We start from the raw sequence: 25,040 nt of genomic DNA, 5'->3' as shown, positions 1-25,040 counted from the left end.
TTGAAATGTAAATTGAAAGTGTCATAAAGCCCATTTTGTCAGCCAAGCACTAAGTTATGAAGAAATAATAACAGGCTCTTTCATTAGGGAAATGACAGCGTGCGTTTGCTCTGATTTTCCTCCCGGTGGAATGTTTCTGTAATTACTTCAATACTGAGAAACAAAAAAAAAAGAAAAACATCTGGGATCAATGACAACATTTTCTTTGGATATTGAAAACAATGTTCTTACGCTGACATTTACTGGTAAGAGAAAAAATGTTCTGTAAAACTGCTGCTCTGTACAATTTTTTCCATTTTTTTCCCAAGTAGCTGACATTGCACTACACGTGTCAAACTTCTCTTATTTTCTTAAAAAGTGGACTCTGAACAGAAGGACCATTCACTCTCCATCCAAACCACACAACATGAAATACTCTGATGCTGCGCAAGTCTCATAACGCATCTACAGTATGGATTTTATAACTTCATTCACATTATTAATCCATCTCCATGTTATTCGACCAAATGTCTGAGTAATAATGAATCAGACACCGTGTGGTGGTGTTTGAAATAACAGCACAAGAAGCAGGAGCTTGTGTCTGGACCACAGGAGTGGAATCATGTCCGTGCTGCCGCTTGTCCACCCTGTTCATGAAGTTCATGACTCACCGTCTGCCTGGGCTGTTATTTCATTATCTCACTGACTTTTCCTCACAGATGATTTTTCCCCCTCTCGTCTGATACTTTCATTCTTGAAAGCTGGATGACAAAGTGGAACAAAGTGGAGCTGGAACGGGAGCAAAGGGGATTTGTGATTTTAGGGTCATACAGACACGATTTTCTGCAGATGTTGGTTAAAAGAAAGAAGTTTATGAACTGACTCAATACATGTGAGTGATGTTTGTCCCGTTTTTTTTTTTTTTGTGGTGATGTTTCAAAGTTTTTTTAACTTAAAAAATAACGATCAGATACAACATCGGTTTGTTGGTTGATTACACAAAAAGTACTCAATGGTTTACCACGAAACTCGGTGGAAGGATGTTGTTTCAGAGAAAAACTCATGAAATCTGATGAGAATCTGGATTTCTCAAAGAATAATTCATGGATCTTGATGAAAAACAAACTAAAACTAAAATAAATTGCGGCTCTAGTGAATTCAAATGTGGTTTCCATAACAGAGTCCTGCACTATACAGAGTGCTATTCTTGTTGTCTGTTTTAATGTCGGCGTCTATACTTTCCATCTTCTCTACATCTGTCCTTAAGACATATCATAACAGGATGTGGTAAACCATGAATAATTATATTCATCTACACAGAGAACGGTCCAGTTTTAAATGTATAAATAAAGTATTTCCAGAAATTGACCAAATGTCCAAAGTCGTAAGTAACATCACAGATAATCAAAATAAAGGTGACTTCCTTTCATTGCCTAAACTTTCAGGAGTGAAACTTTTTGGGGTAAAATAAACTTTGGAAGATGACACCAACACAATGGACTGTAACAATCCTCTTCATCATCTCCTTTCACCCAGACCCATCATGCCAGAAGTGAGTGAGTAACCAGAGAAGTGTATTTTTATTGACTGTGGCCCTGTGCCACGACACGTCAGGAGGACACACCCAGAGGCTGAGGTTAGAGAGAAGAGACGCTCTGAGGAATGAAGGAAGGGACACTGATACAGGGAAGTTCCTGCGTCCGCAGCCTCGAGGGCCGAGCAGGCTTCGTTTCCCAGGCCGGGCTCGTCTGGGTTTGTGTGTGCACGGAGTCAGCAGAGAAACAGATACTGACAATCAGAACCCACGTGACGCACTGGTGATGCACAATGATGACAGAATATATCATCATCATCGGAATGTTTGTGAGAGTTGTTACAACACATTAAAGACGGTGCTGCTGGATCAGGAACGTTTTTATCCTCAAGTTTCCGTGTCAAACACAATTTAGAACAAAGGCCACACCCAACGTGCATTAAGGGATGAAACAAATATAAATGTGTAAATGTCAACTCAACAGCTAAATCACTTTTATTGCGTCCAAATAGTTAGAAGATCTGTGGATTCTGATATTTGTCCCAACATCACCAGCTACATGTCGTTTAGAGAAACTGAAACATGGAGGAATGTGAACATTTGACTCTGAACACTGGCACTACTGTGGAAAGCTCCGATTATTGAGTGTTATTTGTTCTTATTGTCATCACAGTATCAGTTAGAGCTGCTGTAACTCAATTTGTTTTGGTGAACCAATAATGGATTTACCCCCCGAGGCAGTGGGTTGAGGTCATGGCTTGATTCAATCATAGTTTGTGTGTGTATCTTTGAAACCAGACACAAGAACCAACTCAGGGTGGAAACTGATATCATGAGAAAACTCTTTTATAGATTGGTCTTCGTGTTGAATGAAAAACAGACACGCGGCCTGTTTTATACAAGCTTTATTTACAATGTCATTTCCAAGTTTCGCAGCGTAGGGAAGCACATCGATTGGTCCTCGTCGGACAGATGCTGAATGAAATCCACCAACCAAGTTCTTTTCAGCCTGACACTTCCTCTACCACTGTCACATAAAGTATGTACACGTGTGTTTGTATAAGAGCAATATAAAACTTGGCAAATGGAAGGTGTTTTGCTACGTCGGTATGTAAAGAAAACATTTCCAATGAGAAAAATTAAAAAAAAAAAAGAAAAAAAAGCAAACACTGCAAACGTTTGGATGAGATTCTGACCTTGTGACTTTTTGACTGGCCCACAGTTCACTGAGCAGTCAAATAACACTGGAAAATACTGCTTACTCATTTTATGACTTGACATTATAGGTTTTGGAAACTGCAATCCTCGTTCTGCTCTCAGATACGTCTCATGAAGATGGATTTTTAAGTGTCACTCTGTGCTTCTCTACGGAGAAGAAATTGGCATTGATAAGGAAAATTAGTTTCTCTGGTTATATGACAAGTAATAGTAACTTTCTTGTCTACCCACTATCTCATTATTTGCATCAGGGTAATATTATTAATAATGTACACAGACACAAAAGCAAAAGGTAAATAACAGGGGATAACACAATCTGTTTGAGATATTAAATAACAAAATAAAATGTTTCCCCACCATCCCTGATACGACCGAACAGTACACGTGTTCCGTTATATACAGATTCCATAAGAAACCAATGACTCGTGGGGATGGACGGTCAGGAGTCGCATGTCATATAACACATTACAGCTCAAACTGCAGATGTTAATGGCGAGTGGTTTACAAAACACAGACACAATCAGAGACAAGAAAACATTTCAAGAAACACTTTTCATTTGCATATCAATTCAGACTGAAAATGTTGCATCATCACTCACTTCTGGGAAAGTCATTTATTAGATATGAAATCCGATGTGTTTAATCAAGATACTTAGATCTAACGCAGTAACACAGGTATCCCAAACACGACCTTTACAGGGTCACAGTAAGTTCACTCAGTGGATGAAAAATGTTGAATGTGCTTGTTGATGAGGAAACATTCATTTTCAAACACGTTTCTTAGAGAGCACAGTGTTATCTAGGAAACTCTTCCAGAAACAACTGGAGGTGAAAATAACCGTGCACTGTTTTTTTTTTTCTCTCCAGTTGATCAGAGATGACGCCTTTGTCATTTTTTTGTTAGATGGAGACAAACACTAAACTAGGACGAGTCTTCTCCTCCTTCTGTTGCATAAGACAAGTATTTAATAGTATTTTGATGTCGCATGGAAATCCATTGTAACAGTATAAGTGGTGAGATAATACTACTGACAGAAAACAAATTGGACAACATAGCTGTACACGCAGCAAAAAGAATAAATAAGTAATTGAGATAAAAATGCACAGAATGAATTAATCAGGTTACATAATATGACAATTGGGAGTAAAATACGTTAAAAACAGAGAAAGCCCTCATTAAACCTACTTATTCTAGACAATACAAGACTTTTATCATGCGGGTGAGATTTAAGCCCATCTCAAGACATGTTTTCCTCTTTTCAAACAACACAATAACACTGGTCTTTAAAGGCAACACGCCTATTGTCCTAAGAAGACCACAAAGTCTTTTTTCATTTCATATTTTACAAAAAAGGCACTAAATGGGAGCGTTCGATATACGCACTTATACCTGTAATATGCATATATCCTCAGGTCCATGTGTTCGAGTCTTTCCAACACTTTTATTAAAACGCTCTGAATAAAAAATTTAAATAAGACCATTATTTAAAAAAAAAAAAGCTAGACAGAATGTACAGTATGATTTACAGCTACACCGAATGAAGTTTTGTTATAAGTGATATTATAATTTGTGCCCAATGAAAGTCGTGTATTTTGCTTTGTGGTCACCGCTTGCATGTTTAAGCAGTGATTATCTTCATTAGGAATTAATGCCGAAACTGTCCCAATCGTTTTTCCCTTTGGGACGTCTTGTAACCGCTTTGCCCTTTCAATCCAACTGAGTGAACTTCCTCCACATTAGCCTGCGTGAGCTAATGTACAGTTGCATGTCCTTTACTTTTTGAAAAGTCTTTTATTCCTATCATGTTAGAATTTAGTTTGCAGTTAAAGTGAATTAAAAGTGAGACAAAATGCACTTATATCCTACTAGACAAGTAACGAACGACTCAGTAGTCAGCAGTGTTATATCTGTGTGTATTAAACCTGCATTTTATGGAGTAACAGACGCTACGCTGACATTAAAGAAGTTAGATAAAATCCAAGTGGGCTTAATGGGGGCTTTTCCATGTATACAAGCAGATCTGTAACAATGTTATTCATTTAAAACTCATTTTTCCATCCTATGCTCCTACTGCAAACTGTCCAAAGGCCTCGAGGGCAAACCACTAATGCCCTGTAAGCTCTTCTTTAGTCCACAACTTGGTGTACTCACATAATACTTGTGGTAAAAGCACTTCTTAGATCTGGCAACATGATGAGGAGACCCAGGCAGAACCACTGCAGAAGTTCCAAACTTAAAAAGGGACGCTGGTTTCTTTTTTTGTTTTGCAGACTCATCTGCAGGCTACACCTCTCAACTGTGTCTCACTGAAGCCAACAGTCCTCCAACCATGTAAATAAAAACAGATATGTGGAAAAATGTCACTGAGGTATCCTGAAGCAGCTCGTCAACGTCAAGTCACACAAAAGCACCGAAGAAAAAGCCTATCGAATCAAATGGGTCATTCACAGACTGTATTCCGCACCTTGTACTAGGTGTAATATACTGTTGGTTGAATAGTAACAGACTTGATGTGTGGAAGCACAAGCAGACACGTTCATGAAGATTAAGTAGAGAGGGGAAAGATGGAGAGGATAACAAAGAGCAGGGGAACAAGAGGAGTGAAGGAGCCGGAAGGGTGGAAAACGTTGAACTGGGGAAGGAGGGTGAGGGTTTTCTTTTTCCGACCACATCCCTCCTGAGGCTTGTGTTGAAGGTTACAATGCATGACACTGCAGAAGGGTTTGTTAGTGCTCATGCTGCTGTGCTGGTTATTTGCAGGCTGGAGTCAATGCAAAGTCATGCAAACGGCAGGCAGGCGGGCAGTTCATGCATCAAGAGCCTCTGCCTACAGCTCGGCCACAATGTGCTCGCTTGGCCAGGTCACTGGTGTAGCAGTCATGCAGTGACATTGCTGTTAAAGGAGGAAAGAGAGAGACATGACAGTCAGATGACAGCAGCCAAAATCAATGCCTCAACTTGTCCATCACGTTAATAACAAGAGACGGCAACAAGTTACAGAAAAGATGGGAACGGTCACGACACGTGCTCAGACTGGACACTGGACATTTTCCTGGAATTTTCCAGAGGGACGGTACGTGAGTCTGAGTCAGTTACTCTGGACATTCAGCTGAACTTACCGGCCCCCTGATAAAATGTCAGGAGAGTGTCTGAGTGAACACATGAGACAATACAGCAGGAAATCACAACTAGTGAATTAGTGTTTATGTCTTTTTGAATACGCTAAGGAAACAGAACGCATTAAAATAATTTGTGATGACAAATTGGTGCAAAACACGTAGAAAACACAGATGAAGCTGGAACAACCAGGAATCTCCAGAGCTTTTGACGATAAGGTCAAAAACGTGATTTCTGCAGCGCCACACCGTGAAACTGCTTTTCAGCTTTGATAACAATGATTCTGAAATGATATTGAAAGTAGGTCTGCTGTGCAATATGGATTAAACACCTTCTCTTTGGTGACTTGTTGGCATCAAGTGAGATTTATAATCTAAATCCTGTTTCAACCGGACAGTACGAGGATCTGAAATTCATAAACTATTTAACCTCAAGAAGAGATTTTCCTTTTAACACATTCTTCCTATGTACGAGGGGAAGCCAACCATGTGTCAAGGATAATAACTATGGCACACAAGGTGTTGTCTGAGACAACCTGGTAAATGCTGGTAATGCTAAAAACATGGACGAATGCATTTCTCGCTTTGCTCGACATTCTCTCCTCACACAATGAAACACACAGTTCACACACTGATCTCTGATGAACTTTCTGAAACCAGTTTGTCCTTCTTTTCCCCCTGGGAGAAAAATAATCCTTTCACGATTATGGCTGTTACAAGACAACCTGTGTTTTTTTTTTTCAAACCACATACTCTCTTTAAAAATTAAAAAATCTAATTAAGCATTTGCATGTGATAACTACACATCTTGGTATGCCTCCATGCATTTGTTGCTCTATAACACAATGATAAAACAAAAGAGCATCCCTCTGAAAGAAAACAAATGAAACAGGGACACGTGTAACTTTCTTAAAGCTACATCATAAAGGTTAAAAACAGATAACACGGAACAGAAAATCTGCCAACTCAGGTCAAAAAACAAGATGAACCTCAAACGTTATCACAGGTAGAGATGTGCATAAATACTGCATGAACAGGTAGAGCGGTTCCTCCAAACAAAAATGACAGGAACTTGTCAAGGAGATGCAAGTCCTCCCACCCCTGGGGGTCGAGACTACCTGCCCAGCAAAGGTTTGCCACAGAGTACAGGTTGAAGAAGGTCAGTGGTTGAAAGGGAGAAAGAGAGGGAGTTTTGGGGTGATTAGTCAAACCCTATTGAATATGCCGGGGGTTGAAAAAACGTAGAAGCCTGGCATCAGTGGAGTCAGAGTAAAATATGCTTAGTCAGGGAAAAAAGTGGCGCAAGTTTTGGGTAGTTCCGGGCATCTCTACCTCATGGATCTGATCAAGAAGGGAAAGAAGACAATCAATAGACAGAAAAGGAGGAAAACAAGAACTTCCGTTAGAATTGAACGGAGATAGTGTGCCTCAAAGAAGTTCAGCAGATCTGTAAGGTAGTTTGTCGCAGTATTTTGTCTGCCCCTGTTGCCCTCTACCTTGTGGTAGCTGGCTGGACGTGGCCGGGATACGAGCGGCGAGAGCTGGTGGCTTGTCTCTGCCTGGCCAGGAAGGACTGACCGGAGCCGGTGTTGGCAAGTCGGTCTTCAGCCGCCTTCTTCTGAATAGTCATGCCCTGAGGAAAGAAGCAGAGGAAGGTTCATTAATGGTCACTATCAGTGTAAAAACAGTACGTATACATAGACTCAACACAGTACGAGTTGTTCCAACACCACAGAAGAAGCTGTAATCAGTCCACTGATTGTGATGCATGAGAAAGAGAACCGGCTTAAACACAACATTAGGGACAATTTAAAAACTCATGAACATTCACACCAGCTATTCATCAAACATGGGACAGAGCAAACAGTCACCACTGGACTTATAGAACAGTCTATGCTGCCCTCTAGTGGTGAAAATGACAAATTAGTTCTTATTTTGAGTATATTTTTACAAGTCTGTGTTAGAGACATCTAGAGTCTAAGAATGTGTGATAAAGAACATACAATTCCATAAAATGTTCTTCCTTTCAATGTAAGAGCTGACTGTTACTTTAAAAAGTTCTATGATAACGTATTCACTGCTTTAAATCATCAATTTATAGATTTTTGTATATTGTGACTGTATAAATACTGTTCTAGTCCTTAAATCCCAGCTCTCTGTCAGTGTGTGTCACAAATAAATGGACACGTGACTGTGTATTAGTGACTCCTTCTTACCATGTTGTACCAGGCTGAAACAATCAGTTTCTCCTCGTAGTCTCTCTGGCTCTTTGTCTTGTCCATCTCCTTCTGTTTGGAGGAAAAATAAAGACAACAAACTTAAGAAAAGACAGATTTTCTGTTTCTTCTTAACATTGATGTAAAAGCTGCTGAATCCTTTGTGTACGCGATCATCCAAGCCTAAGCTAACCAACTACCTCCAGTGAGTGTAACATCCTCTCCTTCTCCTGAAGCTGGTTCTTCAGGGCCTGGACCTCTGGACCTGAACCCTGGTTTTGTTTGGGGTCCAGGGTCCGGATCACCTGCAGGGGAAACATTCAATCACATCACAATCACCCACAGCAACTATCACTACTTGCAGTGCAGAACACAAAAGATATTACGGTTGATTCTAAAGCAATACAAATATATACTCACACTCTTGGCTTTCTCCAGGTATTTCTTATATCTCTCCTCCATCTGTTTCATGTCTTCATCTTTCTTTTTCAAGGCCTCCTCCAGCTCCTCCACCCGCTGGCCTGAGAGGGAACAACACATTTGTTTGAATCAAACCATCCTGAGCTCTTTTATATATATTTTCTTTTGAATTGAAAAATACTTTTAATGGCTTCACTGTCGTATCTGTGTTGCAACATCTGGTATTGAGTAATTTGCGATTTAAAAACAGGAAGACCAAAAATAACAGGGGTACAAACTCACTGCTGGCATTGTATTTAGGCTCCATTTCATCGATGAAGGTGTTTTTCTTCAATAACTCATTGTTCAACTCTCGTACTTTCTCCCTGATGGAAAGAATACAGCACATATGTCAATAATGCTTTTTCTGTCCAATATCTCAAGTACAAAGACAGATCAAGACAGCTCTGGGTGCGTGAATTCACTTACATGTGCTCCTCATATTTCTTCTTCAGAATGGAAGACTAAAAAAGACAAAATGAAAATTACGTTAATCATATATTACACCTTCAACAAACCAGAATCATTTTAAGAGCCGCTCTGTTGGATCAATGCAGGACTTGCTGCAAACTGGCTGTTGCTTTAAATTTTCTACCTGCAGCCACTTTGGTTTGTGATACTAGTCCCTGAGATTGTTCAGTTCCACCTCAGGATGGAACACAAGTCCCAAAATTAATGGAACTGGGCCCCTGGGCCAATGTTCACAGCATCATAGAGACATATCTATATACTAAATGCCCAAAAAATAAGTCTGATAAGTTAAGCACAGCGTCTGTTTGATGTCTAGGATGAAGAGTTGATCAAATCTTTCACGTGGCGTCCAACAGAGAAAAATGCAGAGTCAATTATACTTGGAAATGTATTATTAAAGATTCTGGACATCTTATCTTTATACAAAGATCTGAAATTTAAGTAGAAATTTATTTGAGTAGAAATAAAATCAGTCATATGTGGGTCATAACATGATTTTCTCTGATAATCACAAAGAATATTCAGGATTAGTTGAGTTTTACAATTTTGTTTTGCTTTTTGATCCTGTGTCAACTGTTCATGTGGTAAAATGTACAACGAATTCATGTGAAAGTTGAAATCTAAAGAGAACTTGCTCTAAACGAGAAGACAACAGCATCAAGGAACAAAGAGGAGGAGGAACAATCTACTAATGTTGTGTTACTAAGGACTAATCAGGAAAAGATACTGTACCTGCAGACTACTGATAGTTAGCTATGAGAAAATGACCTTTACCTGTGTGCAGCAACTCAGTGCAACAAAAAAAAGTCAGTGAAATGCTCAATATAAAAATCTAATGATTCTTGGTGAATCAAATTTGAATTTTTATTTGCAGAGAATATCCTCTGAAATATGATGCATTAATTAACCATCACTGACGTTATGCAGATTTACACTCTGAGTTGTGACACATTTGGTTCAATAAAATCTAAGGTCATGAAAGAGCAAAGTTTAACAGAAGGAACTTGTCTGAAATCAAACACATACTTACTATTGTCTGACAGAGGGAGCATTATTGGGAAAAAACAAAAGTATTTAACTGAATGGCAAAAGTTCCAGCCCTGCGAATGTGGACGGTTTTATTCCATAGTGTGAGTTGCTTTAGGTCCTTTTGCCTCGTTTTGTTTCTTCTGTTTTCCAGCTCAATAAACTTAAGAACATTCTCCTGAAAAAGCTTGTAACGATCTAACGCAAGTGCATAAATGCAGGGTCCGAAAATGATTTTTGATGTTTAAAAAAGGCTGCATCACCACGTCTTCCTTGCAATAACACATCAACACATTTTTGCACTCTCTGCTTACTGTGTTCTAATTTCTTTAAACTTGATTCCATCTGTTAAATACTGAAAGTATTAGTGTTCTGTTCATCTTCAGCGAAAAGAAAGGAAGTTAAGAAAAACTCATCTGATTCCAAATCTTCACAAACGGACAGAAAAGGAACCGGAAACCCCAACAAACACAACTAAAGGTTTTTGATTATGTAGTAAAGACGCATAATGATTGTGATTGACACACATGCAAACTCTCTCTCACACATAAGCCTCGTTGGGAAATCGTCCAAACCTCCTCGTCCTAAATACCAGTTGTTTCCTACTAGAAACTGGTTCAGGGGAGACAAGGAACAGAGAAGAGGCCATTTTCCCTTTTGTGTTTAGGATCACAGATTAGACATAAGTTAATATGAACAAAAATAAATGACTGTAATTGTTATGTGGGGATTTTAGTTTGTCTAAAATTCAAGACAGTCAAATGACACAAGGCTTCTGTTTATCCCAAGAGAAAGAATACTTTTCTAACACTTAGATAAAAGCAAACACACAAACAGATAAAAACACCATGGATACAACAGGCGTTAGAAATGGTTAATGTTAATAAGTTAGTAATAACAATGGAAATCAAAGGGTTTTTTTTCTATGCATTAGCCACATAAATAATGGAAGTGTGGAAAATGTGTTTTTTGTAAGGAACCTAAGATAAAGTAAGTATTGACCCTTCAGGAGGAGCAGGGTACTGCAGTCTTGGTGACAATCTATATTTAACAGTTGCGGTATGAAGGAATTGAATTTTCTTCATAGTATCATTAATGTGCACACACACACACAATAAAGAACACATTTTTTAGAACTCACATCATCTGCTTGGGAGCCCTGCTCTTGGACAGTCTTTTGCAGCTCCTCCACCTGACTCTGTTCCTCCATCAAGCGCTGATTGATTAACCTTGATGAAGCAAGAGACCAGTCAGACAACATAGTTTAAAGAAAGGATGCAGTAAACCTGTGCAGTGGTAGATAAACAAAAATCATAGAGGCAGGCTTCTGACTCAACGGACAAATTTAGATTCCGGTATAAAGAAAGGAAATATTTGTGGAGGAATAAATTAAGAGATGGATCTAGGTTCTAAAACAAGGAAATAATCTCACCAGAGTCGAATCTACAAGAAAATGCAACAGATATTTTTCCTTGACTGTGAATAATTAGGTCTCTTTTCTTTGGCTGTTAATCTGCATGTTCCTCTGCTCGTCTTTGCTGACCTGTTCTCCGTCTCCAGTTCATTTTTTCTTCTGTTTGCATCCTCCAGTAGACTCTGCAACAGAGTGATCTTCTCATTGTCTGATCCCTCCTGGGCCAACTTCAGCATCTTGTTCTCATGCTGAAGACGAATCAAATGTTCTCTGTAATAAAAAAACACAGAATGAATTCCTGATCCCATTTGATTGAAATAATAATGGTTATCACACGCCTTTACTCAGCAGTCCTACAGAATATTTACCCAAATCTCTGAAAAAATAATTCTGGTATCATATTATAATGACTAAAGACAAATGGTGACCATGTTATTGTTTCTTCAGTGTGTTATCCCTAGAACTGCTTTCAATCTACAATAAATATTAGCAAGAGAACTACATTTTAAAACTTTAAAAGCAAAAATCTTGTAAAACCTTCACATATTATGATATAAACACATTTGAATGAGCATCAGTCAATATTTGGTGAGATGGTAAATCATGTCTGTACTTGTCAAACTTAATTGATTGATTGGGCAGCAACTTCACTTGAACATTTATAAATCTAGTCTGCAACATGAAACTAGAATACACGTTTAGATTGCACTGAATGAGCACAGCCTGTTACACGAGTCTTTCGTTTAGGGTGTGGCTGCTGACTCCTTTCACAAACTGAGGAACCAGCTAAATATTTATACACTCACAGGCGCTGGCTACTCAGGAAGAAGGGAGGCGGAGTAAAGATTCCAGTGGAGCTTATTCGATAAAATATATTACATAAAGTTGACTGGAGTTCCCTGGTGGAGTTCTGAGTCCTGCACTGCAGTAGACAGAGAATAACTGTGTTTCCAGCTGTTCATCTGGCTGTGTTCAGTTTAGAGCAGACCGGCAATAATCAATTCCAGATGTTGCTTTTAAAAGGCTGCTTCAGCTTTTCATATACAATCACTCGAACTGAAGACCAACAAATGAGCAAGTTATGTAGTTAGCAGTTTAGTTTTTCACACAGTTTGTATCTTTGATATCTCACAAGAAACTTTTCTAAAGCTAAAGACATCTTTCTTTGTTTTTTGAATCCCTGCAGGAGACAACATCTCAAGAAACTGCAGTTTTTCACCTGTCTGCCACTAAAGGCTAACAAATAGCATGGATTGATTTGCCATAAGCAGCTTTGGTAAGATTAGGGTTTCAATGGAAATCCAAATTTTTCTAGGTTTGCAAATGCTGAACTAAAATCCAGGCACTTTATGGGACTAGAGGAAAACCCAGCCCTCTTGGAGAGCAGCAGTGAGGCTGATGTAACTCACACACAACTATTACATAACTCACTACAGAGACGGCTCTTTTGAGGCCCGACTCTCATCCACCTTAAATTGGCAGGAAAAGCAGCAGGGGGAAGAGGCTTGAAATAATCTGGCTATAGCACAGCAGACAGACTGTACACACATACACAAAGGATCAGCAACACAGACGGGGGTCCAACTGCAGACCTGTCATTTTAAAGCACCTTTCAAATTGCAGCCTTAATATCAACTGATGTGATTTTTACAGGCAACTTGCAATATTGACTTTAAAATCTTGAAAACAACTGTTCTGAAGTAAATAAAGTCTTTTTTATGACAAATACACAGAATTTCTAAAATATACAATAAAGATGCACATGTTCAAAATGATTTTACTAATTATAACTTTTATATACTGTGCTGATATTTATTCCTATATAAAATATAATATTTACATTCTTTTCCCTAACTCTAAAAGTCATACCGTATCTCTGGGGTGGTGATCTCAGCAGCCAGCGAATCTGAGCCATCGTTGCTGACCAATGGGAAGAGACCTGGGTAAGCAGACAGTGTTGTTGTTATTACAGGGAAAACCCAACTCAACTCAAGCTCAACTACTCAGGTTTAGCCACATTTCCTTACTAGATGTAAGCTGTCCCTCCTGAGCCTGGACACAGTGCAGCTCCTCAATCGTCTCCTTCAGCGAGTCTCTCTCTGTCCGCATTCGCTGCAGAGGGAGACAGAGAAATCTGTATGATTGCATGTTACAGAGACTGAAAGATAAATAATGCAGGGTGTAGAATTGACGTTACAAATGGAATAAATGCCAAGGAAACATTAACCTGCTTGTAATATATCTGAACATGTTTTGTCTTTAAAATTGGTCTGAGAACATGAGAACATGCAAACGCCACAGAGAAAAGAAATAATCGAATCCAGAACCTTCTGAGGTGACAGTGGTAACCACTGGAACACCGTGTGGAATATTATGGGCTTTATCGTTTTGCAGAGGGAGACTACTTGATTATTCTTGTATAATTTTCAGTTTCACTCATTTGTTTATTAAGAAAGTGAATTAAACATACATCTTTTTCTTTTTGCAGTGAGTCCACTTTCTCTTTGACACGTTTGTACTCGAACTCCATCTTGTCGGCCTTTTTAGACTCTTCTGACAGTCTGTTCTGAAGTTCAACCACCTGCGCAGAGTGAAAACATCCTCCTGTCAGGGGAAATGTAAAGTAAGATTTTTGAGATTTAACAACATGCTGTTTGGGTACCTGTCTCTTGTACGTCTCGAGCTGGCCCTTTGTGGCATTTGCCTTTCGTAGCTCTTCTTCCAAACCCACATTGGTCTGCATTAACACTGTGTTCTTCTCCTCCATAAGCTTGTTCTGAAAAACAGCCACGGAAATATAAGCATCAATTGTGTGCTGTAAGTTCTTCCGGTTGTCTGTCTGTGTGTGACTGTGTACCTGTCTCCTCAGAAGTCCCATGTCCTCCAGTTTCTTCTTGTAGTGTTCCACTGTCCCCTCCAGTTTGGACACTTTGTCTGATGAATGCCTAGAGGTGAAAACAATGAGCGGTTTCATTTTGTGAGGTTACATAAAGGGAAAAGCTTAACTAAAGCTCTGTTTGTGTAGCAACATGCCTGAAACAACAGATATTTGATAGTGGTTCGAAATGCAATATTTGGCATTTGTCCTGTTTTTTTGAACTATAACACAATGAATGCTTACATTACATTTTCCATCCCAACTTACCGAAGAACATCCATCTCATCCTTAAGGGACTGGGCTTCATCAGCCAGTGACACAAGCTCCTCATTCTGTGACTTTGCATCTATCAGTTCTTTTTCAAGCTCCTCACACCGGATCCGGTAGTCGTCTTTTGCTGCCTCCAACCTAAAATGAATTAATAACAATAATCATCTTTCAAATTTGCGTCAGAACATCCTCACATTTTATGTAACAAAATCTCCTTCCAACTCCACACCTGAACGTTTCTTCCTGCAGTTGCTCGAGTTGTGTCTGCAGCTGGAGGTGTCTGCGTCCAGCTGGGCTGTTAATATCCTCTATGGAGTCAGACTGGTTGAGTCTCTCCATCAGGACCTGGTTTTCTGCGAGTAAACTGCTCTTCTCCTCTTGCAGCGCTGCCACCTGGGGAAGGGAGGGTGGTGAAGAGAAGGAAAGAATGGAAGTACGTAGGAAAAAGAATAATAAAAGGAGCAGAGAGTACAGGAGACGGTCCAGTAGTGAGATACACAATTAGATGAATAGGGAGAAGAAGTGAATTGGATAAGAGGAAAGTGGAAATAGTGGAAAAATGCAAAAAGGAGGATGGAATGATAAATGAAAAAGGAGAGAAGAGGCAGAAAGGGGGTAAAGTTAGGAGGGAGTGACACTAAAGCTTTCAAATTGCATCTTTGAAGCATTCAGTCCAACAGGTTAATCACAATCACTGCAGCATCAACCTCAGTGAGAACGCAAAGACACACCAGACACACCAACATAGCAAATAGGGCTACATATGGTTTGATGTTGTCTCGTCATTGTGATAGACAGGGAATCAAACTCCACACAAAGCAAAGCAGAAGCTGATTATTTTCACTGCTATTCCCACCATTTTTAATCCCTGGTTGTTGTTGGACTCATTAAAACCTAATCAATAAACCCTTCATTATAATGGGACATTAAAACAAATACCACTGAGCTTTACTTACTCTATGAGGAAACCACTGCCAACTGTGTAAGTGAGTGAGTGAGGATCTTATTTAACGTCTTGTGACACCAGTGTAGCATACTTTGGGTTTTCTTGTTTTGTTCAAAGTTCAATGTGGTTTTTTTTTGTATAACTACAGGTCGACTCAAGAAACAGAGTTTTTAAATGTATTTGACTGATGATTGATTTTTGTTTGACACTCCTATGTGGAGAATGTAAGCCATATGATTTGGTCAGTAACACGGTTATGTGGAAGCGTTCTGGGAGAACTTGCACCACTGTGAAAAAAAAAAAATCAGTGGAACAAACTTATGTCACACAAAAGCTGAGATCAGTTCTGTTGAGTATTGACTTTGCTGATTGCTTGATGGTCTCATTTATTTTAATAAAAGGGTTCTCGGTGTGCACTTCTAATCAGCAATGTAACTTATTAATAACATTATTGCCATGAAATGACTCCTTTCTATTGGTTCAAAAACCTCTTGCTGCCTACTGTTGCTGTGGGAAAGTGCATGAAACACGACAGGGTAAAGAGGCAGGACGTTATCATTGAAGGGGCGACCTCTGACACACCCACACAAGACTGGAGTTGTGGCTGGTGTGCACCGAGAGGACCGTGTGTATACGTGTGCACAAACACTTGTGCATAAACGTGTACACACACATGCACACATAATTAGGACAAGGGGAGATCTTGGTTCCAAAAGGGATACTGGTGCAAGCAGACTGAGAAAAAAAATCCAGGACTATTAGACACACCACACACCATGGATGGACGGAAGAGACGGAAAGAAGAAAGTTTGCATTTACCCTCTCTTCTAGCTCATTAAACTCTAACCTCAGTCTATCACGCTCCTCTTGGACATGGAGGGCCTTTAAAGCAAGGCACACAGTATTGAAATAGTCAGGAAATAAGAGGAAAAGTGATTGAACACAACAAGAGAGCAGGTAATTTACAGCTCCATTTTTCTTAAGTAGCAGAAAATCCATTATGATAAATAAATATGAGATAAATTATCTGTCCATTTGCCACAATTAGTCATTGTTAACGTCGAGGACATTTAATTAAATCCATTCAGAAAAATGGAGCTGCTTTTAAAGAAATACAAAGTATAACAAAATCAGAGTGAAAGACTCTTAAATATTACAAAGTAACTGCGTTCTACTGTGTGAACACTATGTATTTATAAAATGATGTATTTTTCTATGTTTTAAATATATTTAACCTAAATAAACGTTAAAGTACGTGACCACAAAAGAATGTTCATTACCACATGCAATGAGGTTATGTTTTCACCCATGTCCTTTGATTTTGATCTCAAAGTAAAAAAATACAGAAAAATCAAACATATTCATCATGTTGAGATCAATTCATTTAAATGATGATTATCAGACTACTTCTTTATTCCCTCTTGTCTATTATAAGAGCTTCACAGGCCTGTATAGCCTTGGTGGTGTGTTCTTCTTTATCTCCCACCAATTTAATCTATGTAGATAAAGATCAACTGTGTCAAATATCATTGTAATGAGAAGATGATCATTGATCACCAATGATATTTAATGCCTTATGCTCAGAAGTCCAAATTGTGCCTTTGGCTGCAGCAGCAGACGATATACATTTTTCTAACAATGCTGTTATTTGATTAATATTTATGATTTAATTAGGATATTAGTTTCAGCACGGCATTTTAACCAGCCACAAATAATGTTATCCATCTTAATGTCCACTTATTCACACACAATCCCCTTTTATTAGTGTCATTCAGACACGGGACAGTCGGTTATTATGAACCAGCGTTCAAAGGGCTTATAACATGGAGGATAACAACTGTGTAAAACTGACCTGCATGTCAAGCTCACGACACCTCTGGGCGATCTCTTCCTTCGTTGACAAAGCATCGTTCAGCTCCTCAGCCGTTTTTTTCAGCTGAGAACAGAAAGAAATCACAAGTCAAAACCAATTTCCTTTCCATTGACTTAAAGCTCACATACTAGATCATTCAAATAAAATAAACAAAAACAGTCCCAGCTTATACACAGAAATAAATGCACAGTAGCAGAGCAGATCCAGCTGTTTTACAGGTTTGTGGTCAAATAATGAGGAGAAACACACATAATGGAGGATGTCTATGCAGGATTTCAAAGATTCGGGCATGTGAATGTTCAGCACTCGGACTTTTCACTGAGCAAAGAGAAGTGAATTGTAAAGAAACCCTGCTGGGTTCAAAGAGGCTCCATACCTGTCTGTCTAGATCCACATATGAGTCATTTCCTCCAATCACTGGAGTCTCTTTACTCATCAGCTACAGGGAACACACAAAAAAAAGAGTGTCAATTCAATTACACCCACAACCCTGCTTAGAGTAAAAGGAAATCTGACCAGCCCCACTGTGTTCTCATTTAACAACTATAATTTGCAAATACTATTTAATCCAGGTCTAACGAGCTTGATAGTCTAACCTCTTGGATGGCTGTCATGACAACGTGCTGCACTGACTCCTCCATCATCATTATGGTCTGGATGTATTCTAGAGAAAAAGAGACACAGTTATGAGCTACATTCAAATGTCTGAGCCTGTCACGAACTACAGACAAACAGAATATGGAATATGCACCTTGTTTCTGCTCACAGTTGACAGCACAGCCCAGTATAAGTTGCAGCATCCTCCCAAGTTCTGCTGCGTCAGAGTGTTCTCCGATGAGGTTAACATCTGGTAGTGTGAAGTCATTAATGTGCTGGCCTAGGATCTTGAACGGGAGGAAAACACGTTATTGTGTTTTTTCAAATGTAAATATTCCAACAATGAATGTTGGGTAATCATGGTCTGTACTGTGCTAAAGGGAGGAAGTGTGGAGAAGGCACTCATAACCTCACGGTATACAAACGGTTATTGAGTCTGAATATTAGGTGCTGAAAAGGTTTTTTTATTTCAAAATGAAAACAGTAGATGGTTCTTACCTCCTGGTTATAGTCCAGGATTCCTTTCAGAACTTTCTTTAGATTGCTGACCTGAAAAAACAGAATACGTATGTAGACATTTATCCAAAATATTAGAAATACCAATACTAGGGACACCAACTGAGACTGACAAATATTATAAATATATCAATATTTATCTATTCTAAAGAAATATCTACAACTATGCAACGTTTTACATCAGACCAAACGATGTCTGATCCTTACCTTTAACCTCCAGTTGTCCCCGACATCTGGCTTGATTCTACCAATCCAAACGTCACTGAAATACACTATATCTCTAAAGAATGAAGACAAACGAAAAAATAAACATTAGTTTTTCTTTGTTTTGTTGTAAATCGAAATATAAAAACTAGTCTAATAAGAGGGGCATCTTCCCAAAGCTGCAGGTTTAAGGAACTTCAATGAGAAAAGGGCTGGGCCTAAAGTATGTTTGCTCATTAGTATTAATAAACATTCATTTATTTTTAGTTTCAGTTTGCACAGACATGTCGAAACACAGCCAAAAGGGGCTTTTATAAAAATACAACTGACCAGATATATTACATATGTAAACTTACATTTTCTGCAGCGCCTGTGCCATGACGATGCCACTCGTCAAGTCTTCAACTGTCTTACATGGAGCCTCCACTCCGAAAGTCTGGATCTATACAAAGAAACACACACACACACATTTTTAATCAGTTTATTATGTTGACCTTCAATGTAATCCGCTAAAAACATTCAGCAAAGACTTTTCTGAAAAGCCACAACGCCTTCTTTTCACAAACACCCTACCACTCACACAAATGAGGACTAAATTATACTCTTGTGGACACACGCAAAAATCTGTGGACACCAGGAACATATAATTGTTCTTATTATAAATCTAGTCCGCTTGGAGTCTGTGGACTAGTACACATGCACAGTTGGTGCCTTTGTGCTGTAGTGGCCACGTTGGAGTGGAGCTGGGAGTCTGCACAGAGCCTCGCATACACCCTCTGATAATGAAGTGTATGTCTTGCGTACTTGGAGATGAACAAAGTATGACACTATCTCTACATACATTCACTCCAACAAGCTGACCTGTATAACCCCAGTCTTCCCTGTTGGCCACTAGGCAGCACCAGAGGGATTGGGGGTTACTTCCTCAAGGGTACTTCAGTGATGGTACTGAGAGAGGGGAAGGCGCTGCTTTAAATATATTATATAATGTATAGACCAAACAAGACTGAAGCACTCCACTTTGTATTTCTTTCCAGTTATTACACTTGGGCTGTCTTTGTTCCCTTCCTGTCACTCTCCTCTACTCTTCCTCTGGGCTAAAAGTCTGTTGCCCAGACAGAAGTCAATATTCCTCAGTCCGCATGCCAGAAGAGGAGGGGACACTGAAACAGGAATGTTGGATAAGAGACAAGAAGAAAATGACAAGACAAGATTGAAATTCTGCCTGCATTTCGTAGTCATGAGCGCCTCAAGTTTCATTACATGGCTCAAATATGACACGAAGCTCAATGAGGAGCAGCTAAAAGTGTTGGGTTAGCAAGGATGTGCCACTTTACCCATTGGAATCTAAATCCCCGGCTAAGGAAATACTGGCTGTGTTTACACAATTTTCTTAAAATAAACATGATGCAAGAACAAATCCCTCTCCAGCTATTGACCGGGCTGGTGTATTTTTTCAAATAAGTTTAAACGAGTATAAAAAGTGCTTCATTAAGTCAACTCAACTTTACAAGTCTGGAATATTGAGCAGCATTTTGTTAGCTCATGAAAAGCAACTAACAAAGAGGGACAAAGAGGGATACGATAGTAGAAGAACATTGACACGACACAAACAATATCATAGGTTGTCCGAACATTGTGTGTGATGTCTCGTCCTTTAAGCTAGAAAACATTGTGACAAATAAATGACCTCCAGGGGGCTAATAATAGGGTCAGTCTCTTGGGGTATAACCAGCAGAGCATGAATAAGCAGTCTGAAGATTTCCTAAATTGTTGCTGCATGATTATATGTATAACAGCTCTCAAATAAACGTCTCAACAACCAAGACAACCTTCCTTCATCTGATGACTTTCAAAAAATATCTATAATTATTCCTATTTCTACACTTCCTGGTGTTTCGGGCAGCCAAGCACCAGAGAGGAAGCAGCTTCTCTTGAGTATCAGTCCAGCAGCTCGTGGCTGAAGCCAGTCAGTGGCCCAGAGCCGACACACAAAAGAACCAAAGCAATTTCCATGATTGCATAACATTCATTACCAGTGGTAGACTGAGAAAAACCTTACTCACTTCATTACCACACAGTGCTCACTCCATCACTTCAGTGATGTTATCCTTTAGAATTGGCCACATTCTGATTTCCTGTGTCTGGATACCGACAGAACACGATGCAGGTGACTGCAGTTCGTACTATCGCTGACAGACGTGTGGCATCAATTTGTTGCAACGCAGATGAAAAACAACAGCATAATAAACTTGAAAGCTGCAGGTGCAGTTTGTATCGTGGTAGAAATTGGCTTCATCCACACCTATTGTTCTAAACTTGATGATGGCTCTCCACTGCAGCAACCTTCTGCATCACTTCCTTTAGCAGGAAAGACATGGAAGGAAAGAAAATAAAGGAGGAGCCAGCCCATCACAAAAAGGCAACACACAGCCACCAGAGGCCTTGACAGAAACATGACAGCCAGTCAACAGCTGGTATCTACAGACTGTTACAAAGCATTTGTGAATGTGATTGTAATGCTGGAGGTCAGGTCGGACTCTTCATCAAGACCTATTTTTGCTGATGAGTTATGGTGCCACCTTAAATCGCCTGGCGACTTTAGTTCCAACATATCTGTTGCATTTTATAGAGTAGACATTCTGTCTTCACGGGGCTCTGTAGCTTGATTTACATGCTAAACCACTGTTCCACTTCCCAGGCATCAATACATTCTCGTGGCCACATAAGCTCCATACGCTTGACTGCGTTGATACGTCAACAAAACTGCAGCGCACACACCACTGAACTACAAAGCCTTTAACTGAGACATATGCCCCCCATGTGATGTCTCTGGAAAAGCACAGGGGAGCTCTGCAGGTGAGTGGCTTTGTGTTGATCAGGACATTGTGTAGGGTTGTCAGTGTCAGTGAATCAAGTGTGTTTGTGCTTCATTCACTGACACTGACTGGTGGCACATGAGTTGTACATTGAGAATTATTATTTATAAGTTTTAATTTATGTCGTGGAACACTGATCTGATGTTTGTCATTTGAACTTTTTTGGTAGTTGGCCAAAAGACGTAAACTGCTACTAAAGCTGCCACTCACCGCTGATTGTACTAAACATCTAGATTTGTAAAGTTTATAGAATATCTCAGATATCTCAGGGCCAAACCATGTCCTGCGTCACTGGGATCACCTCCTAATCCTAAACCTGATCATATTAATCGCTGAGCACAGATCAGAGTGAAACAAGGTCAAACACCACTACTGCATCCATCGAAACACAAAAATATCACAATCTTTTGGGGTTTGCTTCAAAAGTAGATAATTAACGTCTTCAAGATCGATCACAATATACAACCATCCACCTCCAGATGCCTTCACTACACAACCGAACTGTAACGGTTTAATGCACACAGACCAGCACTTTTATCAGCAGACTTGTTTTCATATCATTTTTAGCTGGAGGCATACTTAACTTTTGACACAATGTGTGTGAGCTGCAACACGATAATGAAAAACCAATTAATCTGGAAACAAAGCATCACATGACCTGAGGCATTTTGAGGTTCTAGTTTAGTTTAAGATTTGCTTGGGTCTGGTGGTCTGGCCTGATTACTATCAGTCTTCTTTGATCACATCATCTATAGCAATGAGCTTAAAAGCTAAGATAGGAGCACTTCATCAAAAGGTTCCATTACCATGATAACCATTGCTCTTAACGGCTAAATAAATGGTGCAAATGACTAAATGACCTGTGGCAACACACAAAGGGCCACACAATTAGAAAACAATCACTAATATCTGTGATGCAATTTGAATTTCTAGAAATTCATGAGGTCCATTTTGAAAAGAAAAACAACAGGTTTGTGGATACAGTTAGGAAAAGAGAGTTGAGCTGTGGAAAAACGTGTTGTGTATATATGTTTAGGTGTTGTGTGAATAGAAAAAATTGGGCAGCAGAAGGTTCTGCTTTATTACAAAAGAGAAGTGATCAGTGTGAAGATAACATGTGGGAAATTATTGCTGTCATGGGTTTCCAATTATCCACATCGGGGAGCATGAAACACATCTTTTACAGTTAAAGTGAATCTGAATCCAGATAAAGTGAGACTTTTGTGACTTCCCAGTTAACAGGTATGTGTGGAATGTTTGCCTGTCACCATTACTAGGAACTTGTCGTGAGGCCATTCTGAGTTGTCCTACATGAACCAAGCAACAACAAGAGGGGGCAACTAGATGTCACATTGGATGTGACTGTGCATCAACTAAATTTACCAAGTTTTATGAACTCAGTTTGTACCAAATCCATTATTTTGAGGGTTGGTGGCGGTTATATTTTTGTCTGCCAATCTGTCTGTGAACAGAAATACACAGAAACTACTGGAAAGATTACCACAGTATTTGGTGCAGGGATGTGGAGTGGTTCTGGAGAGAGCCCATTCAATTTTGGTGCTGATTGGGATCAGAGGGTTAGATGCAGGGTTTAGTTTTCCGCTAGATAGTTTGTTTTTCTACATTTTCATTCATTTCTCAAAGAATAATTCATGGATCTTGATGGAACATATAAAGCCTGTTCAGGGGGCTGAAATATATGTATCAGATCCAAATAAAAATCTGGATATAGAATATTTAAATGTTAATCAAGGGACTATCAGGACTTGGTGGCGGTATGCCCTTCTCTGTGTGTCCTTCGAATTTTAAATATGTATGCCTTTCTTTTAAAGCTTTCTATTCCAACAAAGAGTCACAACTCGGAAACTTCATTTCCATGATGTACATTAAATACTTTAATGTTTAAGCTCTGCACACAAGCTCTAAAGCTCCTGTTTCAGTTTCACAGAGGAACTTGGACACATGAGGTAACATATGACACAGGGAGCATGTTAAGTTTACCTTAACAAAGCTCCACCATGATGTGTGTTATCACTATACACTACTGACATTCATGCTGGCTGTGTGTAGTAAACACCAATGCAGTTTCCATCACATGTAATTTCAGCTCAACTAGTCCCAGATGTTTTTAGACAGGCTCAGTGAATGGGCGTCTATCTACGTGGCTCATATGCACAGTACCTTTTTCCATTATGCCGTGGGTTGCATGTTGCACTGAAGCAATGACAGTCATAACCAAAACACCTCAGTGACATCATTGATGGAAATCTACTCTGCACACACATACACATGAGTAACATTGTTCCAGCCTTTATCACAGAGCTGCATCTCAACAATGTAAACAAGCCCCACACAGCAGCACATGATGCTTTAATCTGATGCCTTCGATCCACATGATAGACGTGTTCAAGCTCCGGAGATATTAGAGCTGAGGTTACAGATAATAAAAAAAACCCTGAGAGCTACTTGGGTTTGCTGAATCGGATCAGAAGGAGGGATGGGGAAGGTGCAGCGATCAGTAGTGATACACGAGACAACAATGACAGGAATCCAGACTCAAAGCAGACACCGTGCTGTGGCGTTATATCTCCGATCCAGATGAAAAAGCGTTGAACCCCAACACATGAGCTGAAACACGGCCGGCGTCTGTGTCGCTTCACGCCGGGGACTCAAAACGACCGAGCAGTGGGAGAGCTGAGCTAGCGAAGGAGCTACAGAGCTAGCTAGCCTTGTAAAAAGCCATGACAGACGAGGGCGGTGTGCTGGCGGACAACACATCAGCAGCTAAAGCAGCCAAACAGCTGGCCTGCATACGTAACCAGCGCCCGCCCGTCGTCTCCCGGTCTGCCCCGTTAGCTCGCCCAGCTAGCATTAGCCATGAGCGCTTAGCTAGCGTCGCCGGCGCCGGAGAGCCGCCAGCCTGTCAGGGGGGGGGGGGGATAAAACCCAGCATTTCACCACCACGTACCCACGTCAGGAGGCTTCCACACAGCTCCATCCGATCCAGCGACTCCGATGTACTCATCGTTAGCTACCGTGACTGTGTTTGGGCGAAGTGAGCCTGAAGTTAGCAGCCCGCTTCATACGCTCCCGACGTCCGCGGCTCAACTGTCTGGTTCGCTGGTTTCGTTACTCCGGCGTCTGCCAGAGGAGGGCCGGGAGGGCGGAGACTGTGGTGGAGCTTAAAGGGATAGTTCCCCCCCACCCCCCCAAAAAAAGCTGATTCCATCATCATGCACTCACCACTGTGCAGGTGGAGGGTGGGTGAAGTGTTCGAGTCCATGAAACACTTCTGGAGTTTCAGTGGGTAAAGAGTGTTGCAGCAGAATCAAATGCAATTGAAGTCAATGGTGACCAAGTCTTCAAATGTGAAAAAACAACAGGAAGAAATGTCCAATGTCCTCCATGCTGCTCCTGAGGTGTCGTCCAAGTGTCCCCAAGCC

The 25,040-nt window shown here is 40.0% G+C and overlaps 1 protein-coding gene across 4 annotated transcripts; it reads right to left on the bottom strand.

The window, feature by feature from the left end:
- Positions 1 to 2,402: 2,402 nt before the first annotated feature.
- On the bottom strand, positions 2,403 to 24,755 carry hook3 (hook microtubule-tethering protein 3). 4 transcript variants are annotated; one of them, XM_069513581.1, is made up of 25 exons: positions 24,566 to 24,755; positions 19,075 to 19,160; positions 18,722 to 18,794; positions 18,497 to 18,547; positions 18,153 to 18,285; positions 17,998 to 18,065; positions 17,778 to 17,840; positions 17,381 to 17,464; positions 16,348 to 16,410; positions 14,812 to 14,975; positions 14,580 to 14,720; positions 14,292 to 14,379; positions 14,097 to 14,210; positions 13,905 to 14,015; positions 13,462 to 13,546; positions 13,304 to 13,373; positions 11,564 to 11,704; positions 11,162 to 11,249; positions 8,953 to 8,987; positions 8,767 to 8,849; positions 8,485 to 8,585; positions 8,265 to 8,369; positions 8,065 to 8,136; positions 7,345 to 7,481; positions 2,403 to 7,189 (listed from the first exon to the last, which is right to left on the bottom strand). In XM_069513581.1, exons 1-25 carry the CDS (start codon positions 24,620 to 24,622, stop codon positions 7,177 to 7,179), a joined length of 2,226 nt encoding a protein of 741 aa, XP_069369682.1. In that variant the 5' UTR covers positions 24,623 to 24,755; the 3' UTR covers positions 2,403 to 7,176. The 4 variants fall into 4 exon arrangements, with proteins under 4 accessions (XP_069369682.1, XP_069369681.1, XP_019937809.2 ...); XM_069513580.1 differs by having other exon boundaries at positions 2,403 to 5,625; XM_020082250.2 differs by lacking the exon at positions 16,348 to 16,410 and having other exon boundaries at positions 24,566 to 24,754.
- Between the last annotated feature and the right edge of the window lie 285 nt (positions 24,756 to 25,040).

This window comes from Paralichthys olivaceus, chromosome 18 (genome assembly GCF_024713975.1).
Source record: "Paralichthys olivaceus isolate ysfri-2021 chromosome 18, ASM2471397v2, whole genome shotgun sequence".
In the NCBI taxonomy this organism is placed as follows: Eukaryota; Metazoa; Chordata; class Actinopteri; order Pleuronectiformes; family Paralichthyidae; genus Paralichthys; species Paralichthys olivaceus.
The sequence above is the reverse complement of the archived record's forward strand: the minus strand, read 5'-3'. Positions and strand labels throughout refer to the sequence as shown.

What these genes read in the sequence shown, in the direction of transcription:
- hook3 (XM_069513580.1), bottom strand. Translation starts at nt 24,622, where the DNA reads ATGAGTACATCGGAGTCGCTGGATCGGATGGAGCTGTGTGGAAGCCTC. An exon ending in GTCGTGAGCTTGACATGCAG is followed by an intron (nt 16,411 to 17,380) that starts GTCAGTTTTACA and finishes CTTGCTTTAAAG; the next exon opens with GCCCTCCATGTCCAAGAGGA. An exon ending in TTAATGAGCTAGAAGAGAGG is followed by an intron (nt 14,976 to 16,347) that starts GTAAATGCAAAC and finishes TCCCTTCCCCAG; the next exon opens with GTGGCAGCGCTGCAAGAGGA.